The sequence below is a fragment of the Oxyura jamaicensis genome, chromosome 1 (assembly GCF_011077185.1).
Source record: "Oxyura jamaicensis isolate SHBP4307 breed ruddy duck chromosome 1, BPBGC_Ojam_1.0, whole genome shotgun sequence".
NCBI classification, from domain to species: Eukaryota; Metazoa; Chordata; class Aves; order Anseriformes; family Anatidae; genus Oxyura; species Oxyura jamaicensis.
Window position 1 is genome coordinate 79704092 of NC_048893.1, and position 22487 is coordinate 79726578.

At 40.1% G+C, this 22487-nt stretch overlaps 2 protein-coding genes across 3 annotated transcripts in view; both read left to right on the forward strand.

Moving 5' to 3' along the window:
* The window catches only part of PARP11 (poly(ADP-ribose) polymerase family member 11), a 9340-nt gene extending 4710 nt beyond the window's left edge, over positions 1 to 4630 (forward strand). For both annotated transcript variants that reach the window (XM_035313397.1, XM_035313401.1), the window contains exons 5-8: positions 1299 to 1371; positions 1462 to 1592; positions 3147 to 3298; positions 3772 to 4630. In XM_035313397.1, the coding sequence (XP_035169288.1) occupies positions 1299 to 1371; positions 1462 to 1592; positions 3147 to 3298; positions 3772 to 4085 (670 nt within the window). In that variant the 3' untranslated portion in view covers positions 4086 to 4630. The remainder of the gene's footprint in view (positions 1 to 1298; positions 1372 to 1461; positions 1593 to 3146; positions 3299 to 3771) is intronic.
* CRACR2A (calcium release activated channel regulator 2A) overlaps positions 4567 to 22487 on the forward strand; it is a 69530-nt gene continuing 51609 nt past the window's right edge. Inside the window, exon 1 of the mRNA XM_035313365.1 lies at positions 4567 to 4656. The gene's annotated coding sequence lies outside the window, so the exon portion shown is untranslated. The remainder of the gene's footprint in view (positions 4657 to 22487) is intronic.

Consider the following 22487-nt stretch of genomic DNA (forward strand, 5'->3'; position numbering starts at 1 on the left):
GAATGTACCCGCTGCTGTTGAATGTACCCGCTGCTGTTGAATGTACCTGTTGAATCAGAATTGCTGAATAGAGAACTGGAGAAGCAGCAGGAAAAAGTGGAGTAGTTTGTTCCATTGTAACAATGACTTCATAAATTATTTAGAACCAATATTGTAACAGTAAAAAAGATTATATTTTCTTGCTTACATGTTTTAATCATTTACTCTAAAATGATTTGAAATGACCAGAAATTGCATCCTAATGACAAGAGTGTTTTATGAGTCTAATTTCTGAGACTCTTAATTTCTTATGAGTCTAATTTCTGCAAGTTTCTTACTTTTTGATAAGTGATTGGATTTACATCTGGTGATGTAAATCTGATATTCAGTAAATGGTAAATATGCAGTGATACTATTGCAGATAAAATTTACTATCTGGATTGTGGGTTATTTTTTCCAAATTAGTATTTAGAAACAATTTTAATTCTGAACGTTGTTTCATTATACTTTAAAAAGAAATTTAGCGTTTGTAGTAAGAAATGTTCTTAGCAAACTTTTTAAACTGACATTCAGGAGAGGGCTGTTTTTTTTTTTTTTTTTTTTTGAAGTATCAGCTGTTTTTCAGTGGATGTTCCTGGAAGTGTACATCCAATAATGAGGCAATTCTGTTTTGCTTTTTGTTTATTGAATAATTGTATTCAATACTTTATCAAAATATTCTATTTTCACAGGCTGACACCATTCTTTAGTTTCAGATTGCTTTCTTTTGTCCCTGTTTTTGGGCTTAAAAGGTGCTACATATGTAGTGTACATGTCTAAAATACATTTTTATTCATTTTGTGAGAACAATTTCAATCAAACTTTTCAAGTGTGTATTTCTACCATGATGATTTTAAGTACTTCATATGAGGGCTTGATTTTCAGAGGTTTGGACTAGTTTTATCTCCTGATTCTTTGGAATGTTTGGGCTGTATGTGCACTCTCACATTTCTAAATCAGTGTTGCTCTCCAGATGTTGCAGACCTTTATGACCATTTCTTTTGCTTTAAATTTCTGTCTTTTATTGGATATAATAAAATTGTTCATTACCATGGTTTGTTTATAATAAGCTAAAGCAGAATTTGAATACAAAGTAAGACCTTTGTGTTTGACCATATTTGCTGACAACAGGCTTTGTTTGAATTAAAACCTTAAGTAATTTTGTGTAAGTTTTTTTTTTTTTCATATTTTATTGTTTGAAGCAGGAGATTGACTGGAGGAAATAAATAACTTTTCCTTGATGTGATGTGTTTTTGCCTTTTTTGTTTGTTTGTTTGAAGCGTCATTTGTGACAATGAAGCTATCCCCGTTCCTTCACACTGGGAGAATGTAAATCCTGAGGAGCCATATCAGGTAAGAGTTGGTATACGAGTTGGACAAAACCACATGATAATGAAATAATACTTCACACTGAAAATTTACTAACCTCTTTTTTTTCCCCAGCTTATTCCTTTGCAAAAGAAAACAAATGAATATATTGAAGTTTCTGGTCTCTTTGGAAAAACAATGGATAGCCACCGAATTAAAAGAATTAAGAGAATACAAAATCTAGACTTGTGGGAGTTTTTTTGCAGGTGAGATTATTTTTAAAGCCAACAGGTTTACAGTTGTTAACAGAACAAATCTTGAAGGCATTCAGTAGGAAAATATTTAGTTGCTTTTATTATTATTTAATTAAAATGTGTTAGTTTAAACAATTTTTTCTTTATTTGCTCATCTGTCATTCTTCTGCTTGTGTTCAAAATTCTGTTTTCAAGACTCTTAACTTCTACAGGTGCAGAACTGTAATACTTGTTTAAATGTATTAGATATAAATGTAGCACAGATGAAACATGCATTGAAAGATGCTGGAATTGATCATCTTAAAGTATTGTTGTAATCCAAGAAGTTGCGTATAAATTGGAATGTAATATCTTGCTGTCACAGTTGTTTGTGAAGTATACATTAGTTTTGAACAGTAAAACAAAAAAAGTATATCTTGCAAGCTAAATACTGCAAGGTTTTCAATCCTGTGAAATGTATTTATTTATAAATCTGGAATAATTAAAATATAATGCCATTAATATGATGAAGAATCTTTGCTGCCTGTCTCTTTCCCTGACTTGGTTGATAGAACTAACTGAATTCTCCACACTGTAGGCTCTGAGAATGCTTCCCCAGTTCAAGCCTTTACTACTACAGACTTAAAGCAGAATTATAAGCAGATTACTTAATTTGATAAACCTAAATATGTGCCTTCTCTTGCCCCAGGCACTGTGGGGTTTTTATGGGAAGAAAATTCAGGTACATAAACAAGGACAAAGCTATGATACACTTCAGCTTATCCTTGTCTGGACAGTCAAGGGATCATAGCTATGAACAGCTTAGTAATTTAGATTTGGCTCCAGAGTCCGGTTCTTCAGGGATCTTAGGAAAATGCAGTTGATAGAAAGTCGCTTGAACAAAGGTTGATGACAAATACGTTTGTTCTTTAATTGTAGGTGTTATATGGCTTTCTGCCCATAAATCTGTAATACAGGTTCACCTGTAGTATAAAAGTTTAGTGTTTTTTTTCCACCAAAATTCTAGAATGATAGAACACAAGACGTAGCTCTTTAGAAAGTATATGAACCATGAATTCAGTAAAACCATGATCATGTTGAAGAAATTTTACCTGAACACTAAGGTAGGTTTATTTTTAAGGTTTTTGCTATTTTACCAGGATAATTACTCTTAATAATCCGCTAACGTTCCTATCCTTCCAACCATACTATTTAAGTAGATGAAGAGAACAAAAAACACAAAATAGGGGAACAGTGCTTTTTATTTTCAAAATGTATGTTCAGGAAATGACTACATTGAAACTAATGTCATGTGAACAAAGTTGATAAAAAATTTTAAATACCTTTTTTACCTAAGCTTAGATTACTTCTGAAAATAGACTACAACATCCAGATGTGCAATATCTAAACATGTACTTTAAGAATTCTGATCTCCTTTAAAAGCTGTAATCATCTAGACACTTGCAGAAGTGTAATTTATAAAGTGTTTTAGGTCTGTTCTCCCTGCAGTGGGAGAACAGACCTAAACATAGGAACTTTATTTGTTTGTTCAGATGTTTGTAATACTGTATTGTGTGTTCTCTTTAGGAAAAAAGTTCAACTGAAGAAGAAAAGAGGTGTCCCAACTATTAATGAGCAGATGTTATTTCACGGCACCAGTAATGAATTTGTAGAAGCAATATGTATTCATAATTTTGACTGGAGAATAAATGGGATGCATGCTGCTGTATATGGAAAAGGTAAGCATTTTTGTCACACACAGTTTAGCAATCTGAACAGTTAGTTAAACATTGTTACATGTTCCCTATAGAATGTTCTTTGTACTCTGTTTTTTCCAGGAGCTGTTTAATATAGCTATTCTTTTACAACAAGTCTAATTAAGAAAGTTAGGATACAATAAAGAACATAATTGGTGCAAGTGGCTGGTAGAGCTGGGGGCTGGGGTGGGGGACAGATGAACAGCAAAGCAATGTTGGTTACAAGGTCAGTGTCCCTATTAAAAATGTTCACACTAAATATTTGTTCATGTTACTGTAGTTCTAACAATTTAGGGGGAAAAAAGGGATTGTTGCTGAACATAAACGAACAGACATCTTTCATTATTCTGATACCTATATCCATGCATTACCTGAATCAGTTAAGCTGTCACAACAAGAATGTCATCAGATACTTTTTTTTTCTTTTTTCTTTTTTTTTTTTTTAAATTTGCAAGGGACCTATTTTGCAAGAGATGCATCATATTCCAGTCGTTTCTGCAAAGAGGACATGAATCACGGAAATACCTTTCAAATTCATGGTGTGAATCTGCAGTCTCATCCACATAGACCAGATAAAGTCATGTTTCTTGCTCGCGTATTGACTGGTGACTATATCAATGGTGATTCAAAATACATGAGACCTCCTTCAAAAGATGGAAGTTTTGTGAACTTGTATGACAGCTGTGTGGATAATACCTGGAACCCAAAGATCTTTGTTATCTTTGATGCCAACCAAATCTACCCTGAGTACTTAATAGAATTTTGTTAAGTTTGAAAGGAGCTGAACTGAATATTTGTTTGTCTTCTTGATACTTTTGTTCCTTTTGCGAAGACGACAATATAAAAACATGAAGTGTGAAAGGAGGGAGGTGAAAGAAAAGCTAGCATATGTTTATGGAGGAGGGAAGCTATTAAAAGTTTGAGAGACTATCCAGCTGTTAAGATCTGTGAAACAAACTTTACTAATGCCTTTTTCAGATGTAGCAACTACTACAAATCTGAAAGTGCTTAGTGAGCCCTAGATACATTGTGCATTGGTAAGTTTTCAAAGACAAGATTTATGTATAAAAATATATTACAAGTATTTATTCATGTAGTAAAAAATGTTTCTTGAACAGGATGTATATGATGAAACTAACCTTTTATAAAGATTGTCTGTAGGACTTAAAGCTAAGCTCAGGTGACTTTACCTTTGTGTATGTATGTCTGTGTTCTGTAGTACACATTGCTTTGCAGTTGGAGTTCTCTTGGTTTGAATTCTAAACCTGCAAAAGAAATCCATCTGGAGACAACAGATGAAGGACCTGCAGTTCACCAAAGCTGCTATGTTTGACTTGAAGGTAAGCTTCAACTATATACTTGCTAGATTATAAAATTGCACTACAATTTCAACTTCTAGTTTTAGGTTGGATATTTGGAAAAAATTCTTCACTCTAAGGGTTTTGAAGCATTGGAACAGGCTGCCCAGGGAAGTAGATGAGTCATCAGTCCTGGAGGTATTTGTAAGATGTGTAGATGTGGTGCTAAGAGGCATGGTTTAGTGGTAGGCTTTGCAGTCCTAGGTTAATTGTTGGTCTTGATCTCAGAGGCCTCTTCTAGTCTAAATGATTCTATGATCTCTGATCACAGTTGAAATCTAGGTCCTACTGTTCTGAGCATTACTCACATTTGATTCACTAATATGGTAGCTATGCCAAGGGCACACTATTTCCCACATTGTATGAAATAGCAAATTGTGGGGAGCTTCTGCATTACTGACTCCTTTTTATTCTTAACCAGTAGTCTGCAAAATACACATTTCATGAAACTAACAAATACACATGCTGTTACTTTGATTTGTTCTTTTATTTCATCAGAGGTCTGAACTTAATGACCTTCCTAGCTAAGGAAACTGAATGGGTTTTTAATGTCTCAAGGACATAAAATATCAACTATACTGATCTTAGTATCTTCTAATAGTTTGTATTCTGTTCTCTTGCTTACTACTTAAAGAAATTGAATTGCAGAATCTTAATCTCACTACATCACTGCACAATTGTAGTTTTCAGCTCTTCTTTTAATGTACTGTTCTGCTTCCTGGTGATCTTTGTGCTGATGAATCTTGATACTGCACAGCAGATACTGCAAAGCAGCAATCTTCTCTCTGGCAAGGAGAGACATTATTACTGCAAGCAAAGTCCAGAATGGTAATGGTAACCAATACAAAAAATAGTTGGACTTAATAAAAAGAACAGAGGAAAAGGAAGAATGGAAAACAATTTTTGGATTAAGGAACATTGAAGAAATAAAAAGGGATTTGGTCAGAATATGGGGAACAAAAGCTGCTGTTTTCAATTACTGTTGTGTATTCTTTTATGTGCCTTAAACTGAGGTAAAATTTTCTTATTAAATTATTTTTGTGGCAGAATGTTTTCACGTGGGCATAACATTTCAATTTGAGCTGATCTTATTTCTATATCATATTGGGCTTCCTCTTCCAGTTTTGCCTTTTAGAATGGGTGTGTACTCAGTTATGCTGAATTGCCTCATTTCATCCAAGGCAGTTTAGGAGTTGATCTTCATTCCAGTTCATTTACAGAGGCAGTTTGTGCAAACTTTTAAGTTAAAATCTGCAAAATGAAAAGGATTTAGCTGTTTTGTATAGAAGCTCTCCCAGCACCAAGTGCCTTGTACACTCACATCTAACCTAGATGTGAGATGCATAATATACTAACTGTACTTAATGACTTAAATTCCAGAGTACATTGGATGATAGCTTAGCTGGTTGAGGACAGGGCTGATCCATCTTAAACTGTCATCAGCAAACAAGATCCTAGCGGGAAGGCTAAAGTGACCTTATACAGTCTGTATAAGTGACCTTATACAGTACAATCTCTACAGTAAAGATTATTACTTTCAGAAAGATGATTTGTCTGTAATTAGTGTGCTTTTAATTGGTTACCTATACAGACTACATCTAATAAATGTGTGTTAGTCTTAAAATTCCTTTGACTGGTATGTCGATCAGTGCTGTAACTGTAATGGTTGTTAGGCACTGTCCAAAATAGCATACTCACCAAAATCAGATCTATTTGAGTTTCCAGTTTTACCCTGCTGAGGAACTCAACTCAACCACAGCTGTTCTCTGACTCCCCCTCCCCATCCTCAAAGGAAAAGGGAGAGGGAATATGACGGAATGGACTCACGGGTGGAGAAAAGGACAGGGACGTCACTCAACAATTACTGTCATGGGCAAAACAGACTCATAAATATAGATATCTTAATATAACATATTAATATAATTTATCACTAGCAGACTAGTACAGTGAGAAACTAAAAGCAAACTGAAAACACCTGGTGTCTCATCCACCGTCTTGTAACTTCTCCCCCCAAGTGGCCTAGGGAACAGGGAATGGTGATTGTAGTCAGTCCATAAAACTTTGTCTCTGCCACTCTTTCATGGTTACTCTCTGCCCCTGCTCCAATATCAGGTCCCTCCCATGGGCTGTAGTCCTTCCCAAACTGATCCTACATTGGTTTCCCACAGACAGCAGCTCTTCAAAAACTGTCCCTGTATGGGTCTGTACCACAAGGTCCATCTCTCAGGAGCAAACTCCTCCTGCATAGGTCCCCCACGGATGGCAGCTCTCCCCAGACCTCCTGCTCCTGCGTGGTCTCTTCTCCATCCCCTAGGCCACAGCCTCCTCCAGGCCACATCCACCTGCTCCACTGTGTGCTCTTCCATGGGCTGCAGCGTGGAGGTCTGCTCTGCCATGGTGCACCATGGGCTGCAGGGGGACAGCCTGTTCCACCATGGTCCTCTCTACAGGCCACAGGGGAACTTCTGCTCTAGCACCTGGAGCACCTCCTGCCCTCCTTCTTCACTCACCTTGATGTCTGCAGTTCTGTTTCTCACTCCTCTCTCCCAGCTGCTACTGTGCAATTTTTTTTTCAGTTTCTTAAATAGGCTCTCACAGATGCACAAGCAACATCACTTATTGGCTTGGCTCTGGCCAGTCGGTCCCTTTTGGAACTGTCTAACGTCGGGCAGCTTCTGGACTCTGCTCACAGAGGCCACCCCTGCAGCCCCCTTGCTACCAAGTCCTTGCTACATAAACCCAATACATCCACTATACTCTTCTACTGTTAGAAGACACCAAAAAATTGTGGGAACTGAGGGAGACTTTGTAAAGTGTTTTGTGTTTCCTCCATGCTTCTCTTGCCTTTTTTTCAGTGTCACAACCCTGGAGAGTTAGTGAGGGAATTCGGAGAGAGGCATGATCTCTGAGCAGCCAAAATAATATTTTTGTTGCTTGACTGCATTTCTTTTGTCTTTGTTTAAGAAAGACAGAATCCACTGACGTTGCTCATGAATTCACTCATTTGATTTCTGTCATTTATAGGGTAGAAAAGTTTGTCAGCAAGCTACATTAGAGGTCAATGCTTTTTATGAAAAACATAATTCATAGCAAATATCATGGTCACAGGGATGTTATCCTTTGGGGCTTTTTTGCTTTTTCACATCTTAGTTCTGGAGAATGATACTTAAACCTTTCCAAATAAAATGAATATAGGGCAAGAGAGAATGAAATTCATGACCAGTGCAAGGTGATGACAAGAAAGAAAACCACTGACTAAGTTAAGAAGCAGTGCTGAGGGATGTTGAGTGTGGCTGCCTCTCCTAGTCACTTCCAGCCAAGGACTTTCTCCTCCCTGGTTGCTGGAGCTCATCCCAGGGACCTGGGGTCTCTGTCCAGATTTAGGACTGTAACTGATGATTTTTCCTTTGTAGGTTCAGTCAGTAGTGAAGCCAAGCATTTATGCCACAGGCCCACACAGAGTACTGCCAGAAAGTACTGCCTTCACTAGCACCTACATGTAGGACTCGCCTAAAACAAAACCTGGTAGGGATGCTAGAAGGGTGCTAATGCAGCCATTATATATTTAGGTTTGCAAGCACACACACATTAATAGATCCCTTGAGTACTGGTGCAATCCTGTCTGTCTGGCACCCCTGCTTGGATCCTGGGCCCTGTTACCTGTCCCCTGGATCTCCTACTTGCCAGCTGGTCCAACTTGATGCTTACTGAAAACGTGCAGCACTCACACACTCATCCCACAGGTGCTGCTCACTCATGTCCCTACTGAGTACTAGAATGTGTCCTTGCCCACTTGATACTCTGGCCTGGACCTGAGGTACCCTTACTCATCAGCTCATCTAGCTTGAAGGTTGCTAGTGTATACATACACATGACCTGTGTACACCAGGTTTTATGAAGATACAGATGCTTGGCCTACCCTCAGCAGCTGGTACCTAGCATCTGAGCATGTGACCCTGCACCAGCCTCTAGTGCTGAGCCCCTCATTCACCCCAGTCCGCCCATGCAGCCAGTTTTGGGGGCACACACTGTTGTTGCTCCAGTGGCTGAAAGTTAAAGACCCTCAGTCACTCCAATAGCTGATGCTAAGACTGCCACTCGCTCTAGTAGCTGGCACCACAGGCTGGGTGTGCCTAGATCCTCAGTCTGACTCCAGTAGCTGGCACCTAGTCAACTCCACTCCAGTAGCTGGCAGTCTGGGTTCAAAGTCTGTACGACCCTTCCTAGATCCAGAGAACTATGGTCCCTCCAACTACTGAGGCTAGGACACTCAGTCACTCCAGTAGCTGGAACCAGAGGCCAGATATGCCCACTCTCCCAGTCCAGTAGCTGGAGACACATACAGGTCTCACCAGCAGCTGGCACTTAGTTCTTGTAGCATGCATACACATGGGATAGAAGGTGAGATTGCACACAGAGATAGTTAAGGAAAGGTTTAATAAGAAGATTGGACTGTCTGCAGCAATCAAGCACAGGGCTCAGCCAGACAAGTGTACTGATCATCTCTCTTTTACACGTGACCAGCCATTTTTGTACCTTTTTCTGCCTAAACCCTCTCTGTTCCTTCATTACCAACGCCAAAGTCCATGTTGATCTTCCTGGAAGCAGAACCTGTAGTTTCTTAATCAATTTATGTGACTAGTGAGATTTCTTTCTTGTCGTTGTCTCCATGCTTGTTTTGTTAGGTCTGTGTCTCTGTATACTTTGTTTCCAGTTTCCTCATTTTCCCTTAGTTTTCCAACTGACAGGATCCCTGTTCAGATAACCTGACTGGGATAAGCACTCTCACACTCATGTGCCAGTTAGTGCAACTGACCAGATTTGTTTTCATCACTGCCTCCCTTACCATGTCAGTCAGGTTTGTGTCCCTGTATGGTTTTGTTTATGGCTTCTTCCCTTTCTTACTATCCCTTGTTACATTGGAAAAGTCTTTGATCAGATATCCTTAAAGGTACAAACACTGCTTCCATGTATTCTTACAGATTACTGTTTAAAGAACCCACTTGAATTTGCAGGTGTAGGAGAGCATTTGCTGTGCTGTGAAATAAGAAAGAATTTGCAGTGTAATGAAGAGAGTGTGTACAGTATAGGAAAAGGACTATCTGATGCAACATTCAAGCAAAATATGTCTGCTGATGCAGACATTAAACAATTCCATAGAATACTATAAAATATGTTTATCTTCCTGGCGTGCTTTGAGTTGTTATGAGTTTGATATTGTTGTCATATTAAGGACAGTAAACCAGCTGGTCCTGGCATTTTGCAGACTTATTATCACATTTAAAGTTCTCTTTCACACCTACTACATTTAGAGTCTTTTGTAGAAGAGATTGTAACTGGCTTGACAAATAACTCCACTCCTAGAAACAACTGCCTAAAGTTATGCCCTTTTCAGCTATTGACTTTGTTAACTGGAAATATCATTAAATTCTGGTTTTATACTTTAGCTGCATTGGGATGCTTTTGAGGTCTGTTTGTTTCAGTATTTTCTTTTTAGAAGAGTGTAATTTGTAGCTAGAAAGGGATGAAAGAACAATCAGTGGAGGGCCACGAAGTTGATCAGAGGGCTGGAGCACCTCTCCTATGAAGAAAGACTGAGAGAGCTGGGGATGTTCAGCCTGGAGAAAAGAAGGCTCTGGGGAGACCTCATTGAGGCTTTTCAGTACTTGAAGGGGTCTTAAAAAAAAAAAAAAAAAAAAAAAAAAGATAAAGACTCTTTACTCAGGTAGGACAAGGGGGAATGGTCTTAAACAAAAAGTGGATAGATTTAGATCTAGATAGATTTAGATCATTAGGAGGAAATTCTTCACTGTAAGGGTAGTGGCGCACTGGAACAGCTTGCCAAGAGAAGTTGTAGATGCCCCATCCCTGGAGGTGTTCAAGACCAAGTTGGATGGGGCCTTGGTCAACCTGATCTAGTGGGTGACATTCCTGCCCATGGCAGGGGGGTTGGACTTAGATGATCTTTAAGGTCCTTTCCAACCTGAGCCATTCTATGATCGATAAGAAAGCAGAAATCTAACATTTCAGCATTTAGGAAAACTGATTAGTCCATGGGCTGAAAGGGCGCCAGTCAGAAGGCAGACAATGGAAATTACATTTCTTGTTAGAAACCAAGAACCTTTAGACCAACTCCCTGTTTCAGTCTGCTAGCCAGTAAGTAACAAAATTTTACTTAAAGGGAATGAAATCATATTGACTCTAAAAGGAACAACCCTAAATGTTTCTTTTCTTTTCTCACGTTGTCCTCAGATATGATTTTCTTCCTTTTGACTAATAAAGAAATCTAATATGTAAACAAATTATAGGTGGTGATTACCTTACCCATGTCCTGGTTTCATGAACAATATAAGGCAACAGAAGGCCTTAGCCTGCTCTCATCTCTCTGTTCCCCATGCTCTGTTTGCATTCATTTTGTCATAAAGTGAACTAGATGAAACACCTGGATATTTGTTTAAAACTAATTTGGCATGGGAAAGATGGTTCAGCTTAGTTATAGTGCCATTCAGTTCTCTTTTTCGGGTCTATCACACTAATGCATAAATAATGTAATGCTCAAATATAGACATCTACTTTTGACAAAACACAGAGGAGAACAGGAGTAGAAGGTCAAGAAAAAATGTGGCAGGAATGACAGATGTGTGGCTTTGCAAGTAGATCCAATATATGGTGCATTGCATGTGAAACAATATCAGCTTAATGAAAAACTGTCCCCTCAAACTTTGCCATCAGGCTAAAGCAGGAAGACTTGAAGGGCTACAGCTGTACTCATCTGATGACAACGACTGTTGTTGTAGTCACAGTAGCTTTTTTTTGTTTTTGTTTTTTTTTGTTTTTTAATTTAAAGATTTAGTCCTTAAAAGAAGGATTACATAATTAGGGTTTTAGGTAATTATATATGTTTAAATATATAGAATCCCTCCATCCCGAGGGACTGCAACAAGCTGGAGAAATGGGCTGACAGGAACCTCTTGAAGCTCAACAAGAAGTTTAAATTCCTTGTTCTGGAGAAGAACAACCCCAGGCACCTGTACATGCTGGGGGCTGCCTGGCTGGACATCAGAATGGCTGAAAAGGACCTGTGGATCCTGCTGAACACCAAATTGAACATGAGCCAGCAATGTGCCCTTAGAGCAGCAAATAAGGCTAATGGTATCGTGGGCTGCACTAGGCAAAGTATCATCAGCAGTTCAAGAGAGGTGATCCTTCCCCTCTGTTCAGCACTGATGTGGCCATACCTGGCGGACTGTGTCAAGTTCTGGGCTCCACAGTACAAGAGAGGCATGGACATACTGGTGAGAGTCCGAAGAGGGGACACAAAGATGATTATAGACCTGGAACATCTCTCCTATGAGAAAAGACTAAGAGAGTTGGGACTGTTTAGCCTAGAGAAGAAAAGGCTTGGGAGGATCTTATCAATGTCTATAAATAGTTGGAAAGAGGCTGCAAAGACAGCAGAGCCAGGCTCTGTTCAGTGGTGTCCAGTGGCAGGATAAGAGGCAAGGGGTGCAAACTGAAAGATAGGAGGTTCTGTCTGGACATCAGGAAACACTTTTTTTAATGCGAGGAAGACAGAGAAGACTGAGCAACGGAAGAGGTTGCCCAGAGAGGTTGTGGAGTCACCCTCCTTGGAGATCTTCAAAAACCATCTGGACTTGGTTCTGGGCAACCAACTCTTAGTGGCCCTGCTTTAGCAGTGGGTTTGGATTAGAAAACCTCCAGAGGTTCCTTCCAACCTCAAACATTCTGTGAAAAAGCCAACTTTGACCGCATTAGTAGCCTTGTATAGGGCTTAAGGTATAGGAATTGGAACAGTAGTGGTAAAATGCATTTGTGCTTCAAGCTAATTATTCACCTTTCTATGCCTCACTTCCCCATTTCATCCCTTCTTTTATGTTCATAACACGTATGGAGTGCAGCTTGCAGCTGAGCTTGGCTAGCACCTCCAAATGTCCATTATAATAAACTGAGGCAGTATTAAGTGATGTATTAGGTTACACACCCGGTGGTGACCAAGCAGCTAGTACATGTAAGTGTTTTTTCCGTCAGTATCTAGCTTTTAGAAGGTGAGGGTTGTCCTAGAAAGTAATTCTGCCTAAGAAAGGTTGGTGAAAATTAGGCTTTCAAGGGATGATTGTGCTATAAACCAGTGGGATTACTTTTTAAAGATTTTTGTTCATGAAATGGCTGACTGACGCAAATACTTGCATCATACGTGTTGTGTTAACAAAACTATTGAGAATACTGTATTTCTGTCAAAAAACATCAATTAACTGTTGGACGTGTATGAGAGTGACTTAAATAGCAGCCCCAGACTGATTCTTTTTATGTTTTTGATATTTTTTTAATATAAGGAATATGACCCAAAGCTATGGAATAAGACAGGGACAAGAAAAGAAAAATCTGCAAAAAAATATAAATGTAAGAAAAATGGTTATGTAAGTGAAATGGTGCATTTGTCTGTATGTATACAGGAGCTGGGAGATTCAAGCAAGAATAGGAGTGAATGTAAAAATATTACTGCCTTACATCTGTCAGTTACAAATCTTAAACTCAGTTTTCATGCTGATCATCTTCTTGAATGTTCAGCAACCTTATGTATTCCCAGGGGGACAGAGTATGGAATGGAGAGTCTGTTAAATTTTCATCTCTCTTGTCACTTTGTGAGAAGGGTGGACTTAGGGAACTGGTATATGAATGATACATAGCTCTATGAATGATACATGTTACTCTAAATCTTTCTGTTCTATGAAGCATGGACAGCTGTTGTGTTCATATACTAGTTATTGCAATAGATCTCAATTTTTCTTGGCATTTAGCTAGTATGGTGGAATGACTGATCTCACAATAAGATCTTTCTTTATCTCTGTATAAAACAGGTTTCTATCAAACGTTCTACAAGAGAGTTAGTTCCTACAAGTTTTCCTCTGATGCACAAAGTCCTTCACTGAACAGTATTCAACACTGTTTATGAAATGTGCATTATGGAAAACAATATTCATTTAAATTTAACCTTGTTAAAAGCCTTGGGTGGAAGTGATGTGACTAAAATAGAGCTTTTAGCTATTAGTGCACTTCAGCTGTTCCTGGGATGGAATCTATAGAACACTTCTTCAAAGATTGCCAGGTTGTGCATAAAAATAAACAATTTACCTCCTCTGTATAACTGCAGGGGTATTTGGTTAGTTAGTATATAATTAACGATGGATATCAACCAGGATATTTTTTCTTTGGGAAAGTAGGTCAAGATCTTTAATGGCAGTTTAGTTTTTTATGGTTCAGCAAACTGGAGTTTGAGTAAAATTAAAGCAGTATCATGGCACAGACTTGGAGAGAATTTCATCTACTGTACATGTGGCTCCAGCTATTGCCAGCTACCGGAGCAAGTAGGGGTCCTAGTATCAGTAGCTGGAGGGGCTGTAGCTGCTTGGATCTGAAAGGAATCCTGCAAACTCTGAGCACAGGGCACCAGCTGCTGGGGAGATCAGTGTGAACAAACCAAGTGCCAGCTACTGGAGTCAGACTTGGGGTGTAGTCATCCCTGGCCTGTGGTGCCTGCTACTGGAGCAAGTGGGGTCTTCTACTCCCAGCCATGGGGTTGGAGTGGTATATTTTCCCAAACCAGCTACTGAGAGGGACCAGAGTGAGTGAGGCGGGTGAGGTCTCTGCACCATCTGCTGGAGCAGGGCCATGGCTTGCAGTCTGTGTGCCTGTTGCCAGCTGCTCAAGGGACTGTCTGTATCTTCCCCAGACCTGTTGTGTATGTCTGTTCAATAGCAAACTTTAACCTGGACTAGCTGGTAAGTAGCAGGAGCCTCAGATCCAGGCAGGGGCTCCATGCTGGTGCACCCAAGGGGCCTATGAATGTGGTATGCCTGAGGGATGAGTGTGTGAGTGCACGTGAACTTCAAGCTGGGCTAACTGGTGAATAGGTGGGTAAGGGGCCCAGTATCCTCGCAGGGGTGCTAGGTGGACCTCTGTGGGCTGCACTGGTACTCAAGGATCTGAGTGGGGGGTGCTAGACAGAGAGGCCGTGCCTGGTACTCAGAGGATCTGTGAATATGCTGTGTGCATGTCTTCAACAGTGAACTTGCATCTCTACCAGCTGAAGAGGAGAAAGGCTGTCTATGTCTGTTTTATGTCAGTCCTGTGTCTAACTGCTGTTGAAGGCATCCCTTCACTGGGGCAGCCTGTGTGACCAGTCATATCAGTGTCCTCTGTCTGTCTGTCTCTCTTTCTGTCTGTGTGTTTCTGGGATATTTGCTCAGTTTTGCTATTGGCTAAACCTGCAAAAGGGAAAGTGGCAGCTGCATCCCCCAGGCATTGGTCTGGGCCCCAGCAGCCCAACAGGAGCAGTCTTGGGCCAGAGCAGATGGTAGAGGCAGCCACATGCTTATTGCTTTCTACCTCAACAGAAAAAGATACTCATGAAGAGCTGATTTGAAGGTCCCCCTGGGAATGTTGTGGTTTTTGATATTTCAGAAGTGGGCTTGCTTTGTCCTGAGGGAAAGGGACTTGAGAATGCACAAAGACTGTACTTCCAGTGTTAAAGCAGAAGAAATACGTCACTGTAGATTAGATAGCTAATATGGTTTGCTTTGAAAGCCACATATGGTTGAATATACAGAACTACAATGGGTGATGAATAATGAGAGGATAATATTGGATATTGTCTCCTCCGGGACACAAAAATAACTAATGTAGATCTTCCGTCTTTTTTTGGACTGCTGATTTTCATGCTTCTCAACCTGTTAATTCGCCCTTTATTACTGAGTTGATAATGCCTTACTGGAAGAACTGCCAGTTTATGCAACAGCTTTGATTACAAGCAATAAAATGTGCCAATGCTGAGCTACCTATGATTTAAGAAAAACATTTCTAATGCAAGTTATATGGAAAGAAATATTTATAAGTTCTTTTATTTTTATACATTATGCTCAAGAATGGCCCATCCCAGAGCCCAAAAATTCAAGCAAAAATAGCAGCATGCCTGCAAGGATGAATGAAGAGCTGACTAAACTCCAACATAAAAAGGAAACATACATGAGGTAGAAGCATGGTAAGGTGACCAGGGAGGAATACAGACACACTGTCTTGACTGTGCACACATTGGTTTAGGAAAGCCAAAACCAGCCAGGTATTGAATCTGGCAAGAAATGTGCAACAAAAGGGGCATCTTCAAGTAACAACAACAATAACAAAGATTAGGGAAACTGTGAACCCTTTGCTGAATGGGCCAGGGGACCTGGTGACAAAGGGCACGGAAAAGTTCTCAGTGCTTTGTTATTGGTAAGATCTGCCATCAGGATTCCCAAGCCCCTGAGGCAAGTGGCAAACTCCTGTGCAGTGAAGACTGAGTCTCAGTGGACTAGGATAGGGTTAGGAAACATCTAAACAAACTGGATATATGTGGGAATAAAAATGTTTTTGCAGTAACATTGTTTAGAGGGAAGAAATGTGGTATTGAAATATGCTTGCAGTGATAAGAAAGCTTAACAGACAACCTTGTAAAATGCAGACAACCGGACTCCTTAGAGCAATTAGGAGAAGATCACAGTGTCAAGTCAAGTCAGATAAGTGAAGAAACATTTGGGCGATACCAAGCTGAGACTAGGGGATAAAATGATCACTGGGCAATTATTGTATGTACCCAAGACAGGGACAAACTTGCTGGGAAGGGATTTGATGATGAAATTGAGCATTCAGATAGTAAATTGTTAGACTGGAATAACAGTGTTATTAATGGAGTGCTTTCAGGCCCTGAGAGCAAAGATATATTCATCTCTGACTGGAAAGACCCTGAAATGGGGGTGAAAACAACAATACAGATGGACAGTTTTACCTCAGGTTTACAGGGCCGTCAATTTATTTGGGCAAGTTCTGGAACAGATTTTGGAGCAATTACAACCTCCTGACGAGGTATTACTGTTACAAATATGTGGATGATCTTTTATTGTCAGGACAGGAGAAAACAGTTGTGAAAGAAGCTACTAACAAGCTATTCAACTTTCTGGGAAACCAGGGCTTGGGAGTATTGAAAAATAAATTACAATATGTAGAAAAAGAAGTCAAGTATATAAGGCATCTACTGTCTGAGGGAAAATGAAGAATAAATCCAGAGAGGATTCAGGGAATTGTTGAAAACTAAAAAAGTTTTAAGAGAAAGATTTTTTTAAGGAATCAGGAGCCACGAAATCTGAAGGAAAATGGATACTCCCTGATGGGAGAGAAATGCTGAATAAAGCACCAATGAGGCAAATATTAATCGTTTTACATCAAGAGAGTCATTGGGAGGTGCAAGCAATGTATGATGTTGTGCTAAGTATGTCTGTGTAGGAATATACACTTTAGTGAAGCAAATACGCAGAGGATGTACCATATGTCAAAAGGTAAATAAAAAGGTCATCCATAACCCACCTAGAAGGGGATGGGAGCCAGGGATTCGACCTTTCCAAAGTATACAGGTAGACTTTACTGAGTACTTCTTTGTCCTAATTGACCATGTGACTGGATGGGTGTAAGCTTTCCCCTCAGTATCTGCCACTGCAGACATGGTGGCTAAGGTATCACTGGAGCAAATATTCCCTAGATATGGGATAGTTGAAAACATTGATTCAGATGAAGGAAGTCATTTCACTTCACAAGTACTGCAAGGGTTAATGCAGGCCTTAGAGATTGAATGGGTTTTTCACACCCGCTAGCACCCCTCCTCTTCTGGGAAGATAGAGCGAATGGACCAGACATTAAAGAAGCAATTAACTAAATTAGTGTTAGAAACCTAATTTCTTTGGGTAAAATGCTTACTTTTAGCACTCCTACAGGTTCAAACAGCACAAGAAAGGAGATGCTGTTCGGATTACCCTATCTGGGCAGAAGGGTTGAGATACCACAATTTGAAACAAGAGAGTTTTCTTAAGAACTGTATTCTGGGGTTGTCCTCTTCTTTGTCATCTCTCAGGACCTGTGGGTTGTTGGCTCAAACCCCACTTTTGGAATTCCCCATTCACCACCATCAACCAGGAAACTGGGTCCTGATTTGGACCTGGAAAAGGATCAACTCCAGCCTTAATGGGAAGGACCATTACTAACCACTGAAACAGCTGTAAGAACTGTGGAAAAAGATTGGACTCACTATATTTGAGTGAAGGCATCCGTCCACCCTAGTACCTGTTTCTACAGAAGACTTGTTGGAAGTTGAAATCGAAGAGAAAAATCTCAAAGTGGACTCTGAGCAGGATAAAAGCTTACAATTGTAAACTAACCTTTTATTTTCACAGGTAACTAAAGAGTGTGACTTGCGCTTGGGAGAAAGGACTGGCCTATAGCGAATCGAATTGCTCCCAAGGGGTTTTTGTTCTAGTAGTACTGTACATATATCTTATTCTTTGTATTTATAATTATTTGGAAACCTAAGGGTTAAAAATAATGACAAGGAAAAATCAACTATTAATTTTGTTTCTAGTGATTGTAGGCCTCAGAGAAGGCCTTGGTCAATTGGCAACTTGGAAAAGGCATGACGAGATAATAGTAAGACGGGATACCCCGTCAAAATATGGGTGAATGTGACAGAGGGTTATGTACCACAGTCTGTCACATTTGATGCTTGTGAGGTGTTAGCTTGTGGAGATTTAAATACCCAATTACAATTGAGCAGAGAGAACAAATAACTGGGAGAGACCCAACAGCAAGACTGAGAATGGCTGAATGGAAATGATCCTCTATTGCCATCAGAGAAAGGAAGAAACTCAAGGAGAAAACAGGAGAGAAAAGAGGAGGCCCTCTTTGAAATGCGACAGTTCAAACATTTGAGATTGAAATAGGGTATGGGGATGTGAATGCTTGGATAGAATGAGTCAAATATACTGTCCAGAGTCTCAACCACAGCAATTGCTATGCTTGTGCCTCGGGACGACCGATTGCCCAGATAGTGCCCTTCCCGTTGGGGTGGACCAAGGGTTCCCAGGGGATGCTATGTATGATTGCATTGTACCAAGAAAAGACTGCTTGGGGAAATGAGGCCTGTAAGTCTCTCTCTTTGCTGTTCCCTTCCTTGCATGATAGCAATATCAGGGTTCCCCCAGCATTCTCTACAGCTATAGGTAACCATACAGCTTGCCTCTCACAGCAGGGTGTGAGCGCTACCCGGCGTCTGGGAAAATTTGCCTTGTGCACGAGAACCTTGAATGCTACCAAGGACTTGATGGGAAACTGCTCAAGACTTGAGATCCCCAGGGCAGATATCTGGTGGTACTGTGGAGGAAAGATCTTACAGTCCACCCTACCATCTAATAGGGGAGGCACTTGTGTACTTGTTCAATTAGCTGTACCCTTCACCCTGGCATTTGAAAAAGAAACATCACAAATACCCAGAAGAAGTAAAAGAAGCTTAGGAGTATCATTTGATGATAGAGTGTACATAGATTCTATTGTGGTGCCTAGAGGAGTTCTCAATGAACAGAAAGCCAGGAATCAAATTGCTGCAGGGTTTGAGTCACTGTTCTGGTGGGTAGCAATCAATAAGAATGTGGATTGGATTAATTATATTTATTATAATCAGCAGAGATTCATAAATTATACAAGGGATGTGATATGAGGAATTGCTGAACAACTAGATGCCACCAGCAAAATGGCTTGGGAAAACAGAATAGCATTAGATATGGTGCTCACAGAGAAAGGAGGTGTGTGTGACACTGAGCAACCATTGTTGCACTTTTATACCCAACAATACTGCCCCGGATGGCACAGTAACGAGAGCATTGCAACGGCTTACCACCCTTGCCAGTGAATTGGCAGAAAAAATAGGAACAGACACTTCTATCACAAGATGTTTGGAATCTTGGTTTGGTAAATGGAAAGGGATGGTAATGTCTATATGTACATCCTTGATTGTAATAGCAGGAGTTTTGACAGCCATTGGTTGTTGCATTATCCCCTGTGTAAAAGGAATAGTACCGTGGTTAATTGAAACAGCGCTATTGAAACAAATGACCATGGAGCCACCACCTTACTCAGATAAGATGATGATATTAGAGGAGATGGAAAGCAAAGAAGGTGAAGAAGAGGAAGATACCTACTAAATTACACCTTAGAGAAAAGTTTTGCAAAAATCAACAATTTATTAAAAAAAGGGGGGATTTGTGGGAATAAAGATGTTGTTTTTGCAGTTACATTGTTTAGAGGGAAGGAATGTGGTATTGAGATATGCTTGCAGTGATAAAGCTTAACAGACAACCATGTAAAATGCAGACAACTGGACTCCTTAGAGCAATTAGGTGAAGATCACAGTGTCAAGTCAAGTAAGTGAAGAAACATTACCACTTCAAACAGTAAAAAAAGAAATTTGAAACTTAACAGGCTGGCAACTGAAGGCCATGTATTGTCTGTGAAGCATCGGATAGGTTGTGAACCTGGATTACCCAGTCAATGAGGCAACAGGGGAGTGTCCCGGTCATCAAGAAAGTATATAAACTGTACTATGTGACTAGTAGGTGCACTCCTGCTTGTGGGATGCCCACCATTGCAATCGCGAATAAATTACTACTTCACTGAGATCTTTGCCTGAGCCTAAGTTATTGGCTACAGAGTGTTTCTCACATTTACACAAGATTTTGGAACCTAATGGGATACATCCATGAGAGGTGAGGTAGCTAGCTAATGTCATAGCTAGGTGACTCACAATCAGGAGCAGTGTTGCCAGCAGGTTGAGGAAGGTCATTCTTCCCCTCCACCTCAGTGCTGGTGAGATCACATTTGGAGTGCTGTGTTGAGTTCTAGGCTTCACAGTAAAAGAGAGACATATAGAGTGAATCCAGCAAACAGTCACTAAAATGATTAAGGGACTGAAACATCTAACATATAACAAGAGTCTGAGAGAGCTAGGACTATTCAGCCTCAAGAACAGAAAGCTGGGGGGATTGTGGGGGTAATGTTATCAATGTGCATAAATACATGGTTGCAAGGTAATAAATACAAACCAAGGCTCCTGAGTACTGCCCAATGAAAGGACAAGAGGCAACAGACACATACTGAAATACAGGAAATTCCATCTAAACATAAGGAAAAGCTTTTTTACTGTGAGAATAGTCAAACAGTAGAACAGGTTGCTCAGAGAGGTTATAGAGTCTCCATCCTTGAAGATTTTCAAAACCCAATTGCACAAGGCCTTGAGCAATCTGCTCTAGCTGACCTTGCTTTGAGCAGTAGGTTGAAACAGATGACAGACAGATCCATTCTATGATTAAAGCTCAATTTCTGAAAAAGTTTTACTTTATTTATATTGGAGATTTATTTATTTATTTATATAGCAGAATCAAATTTATACTAGTGCAGATCACAATAGCATAAAGTCAAATGTATTTCCTTTATTTTGGCAAGTGAGATGACTCGAGCAGGTCAAGCTAGAAGACCTGTAGTTTCCTACCTGTCAGTTACTATGATTTGTTTTATAGTCAATCTGTAAATTTCTTGCACTGTGTTTATTATTTCAATTTCGGCAACCAATTTGAATATTACAATCAAGTTCCGCCAGGGTGGTGCAATTAAAGGCTGTATCAGCGTGGAAAGATCAAATAGGCCTGTTAATGACAGCATAAATGTAGAAGAAAACTACTCCTTGCAACTGAACAGTATGATGGCTCTCCAGACTGAAATAAAAACCCATCACCACAAATAAACTGTGAAGTGAAGTTTGTTTTATTTCAAGGGTGGGGGTTTTATTTTTATATTGCTCTTGACATTTCCTGACTTAAAGCTGCAAGCAGTCTTCTGCCTAGCACCTGCTGCTGTTTGTAGTTCTGGCATTTGCATAACCCAGTGATAGAGACTGTCATCCAGTTTCTAACTCATTTTACTTTAAGCATAGATGCAGAAGGATCCCGGATCTGGATAATGTGTTTTGCACCCTGGGACTTTTCAAAAGATCTTAGTATTGTTTTAGTCCTTGAAGAAAATCAAATGAGTGTGTACCTAGACTTCAGTGAGGACAATTTTGGACTTGTAAAAATGGTGGAATTCTTTAAAGCATTCTGCTTATTACTGTAATTTTGAACCTATGCTAAGAATCCTATACTGGGATCCACCCAAGGGTGCTGAGGTTGTTGGCAGATGTGATTGCTGGGCCATTGTTTGCTGGGAAGACAACACAGCCCAGAACAAACAGTTCAGGAAGTTACTGCAGAACATTGCGGATAACTTCTTGACACAGGAGGCAGGTGAACCAACAAGGAGATGTGCGATGCTGTACCTGGTACTAACAAGCAGAGATGGTCTAGTTGGAAACATGAAGGTTGAGGGCAGTCTTGGCTGCAGTGATCATGAGATGTTGGAGTTCAAGATCCTGCGAGGAGGAAGCATGGTAAAAAGTTGGACTGCAACCCTGGATTTCAAGAGAGCTAACTTTGACCTCTTCAGGAACCTAATTGGAGGAATCCCCTGGGCCAGGGCCCTAGAGAGAAAGGGGGCCCTGGAGAGTTGGCTAATCAAGCACCACCTCCTCCAAGCTCAGGATCGGTGCATCCCTACGAGAAAGAAGTCAAGCAAGGGGGGCAGGAGACCTGCGTGGATGGGCAAGGAGCTCTTGGGAAAACTTAATCAGAAGAAGAAAGCATACATGTTGTGGAAGAAGGGACAGACCATTTGGGTGGAATATAGGAACATTTCCAGAGAATGCAAGGATTCAATTAGGAAGGCCAAGGTCTGGTTAGAATTAAATTTAGCAAGAGAGATCAAGGATAACAAGAAGGGCTTCTTCAAATACGTAGCAGCAAAAGGAAGACTAAGGAAAATGTGGGTGCGCTGCTAAATGAGGTGGGTGC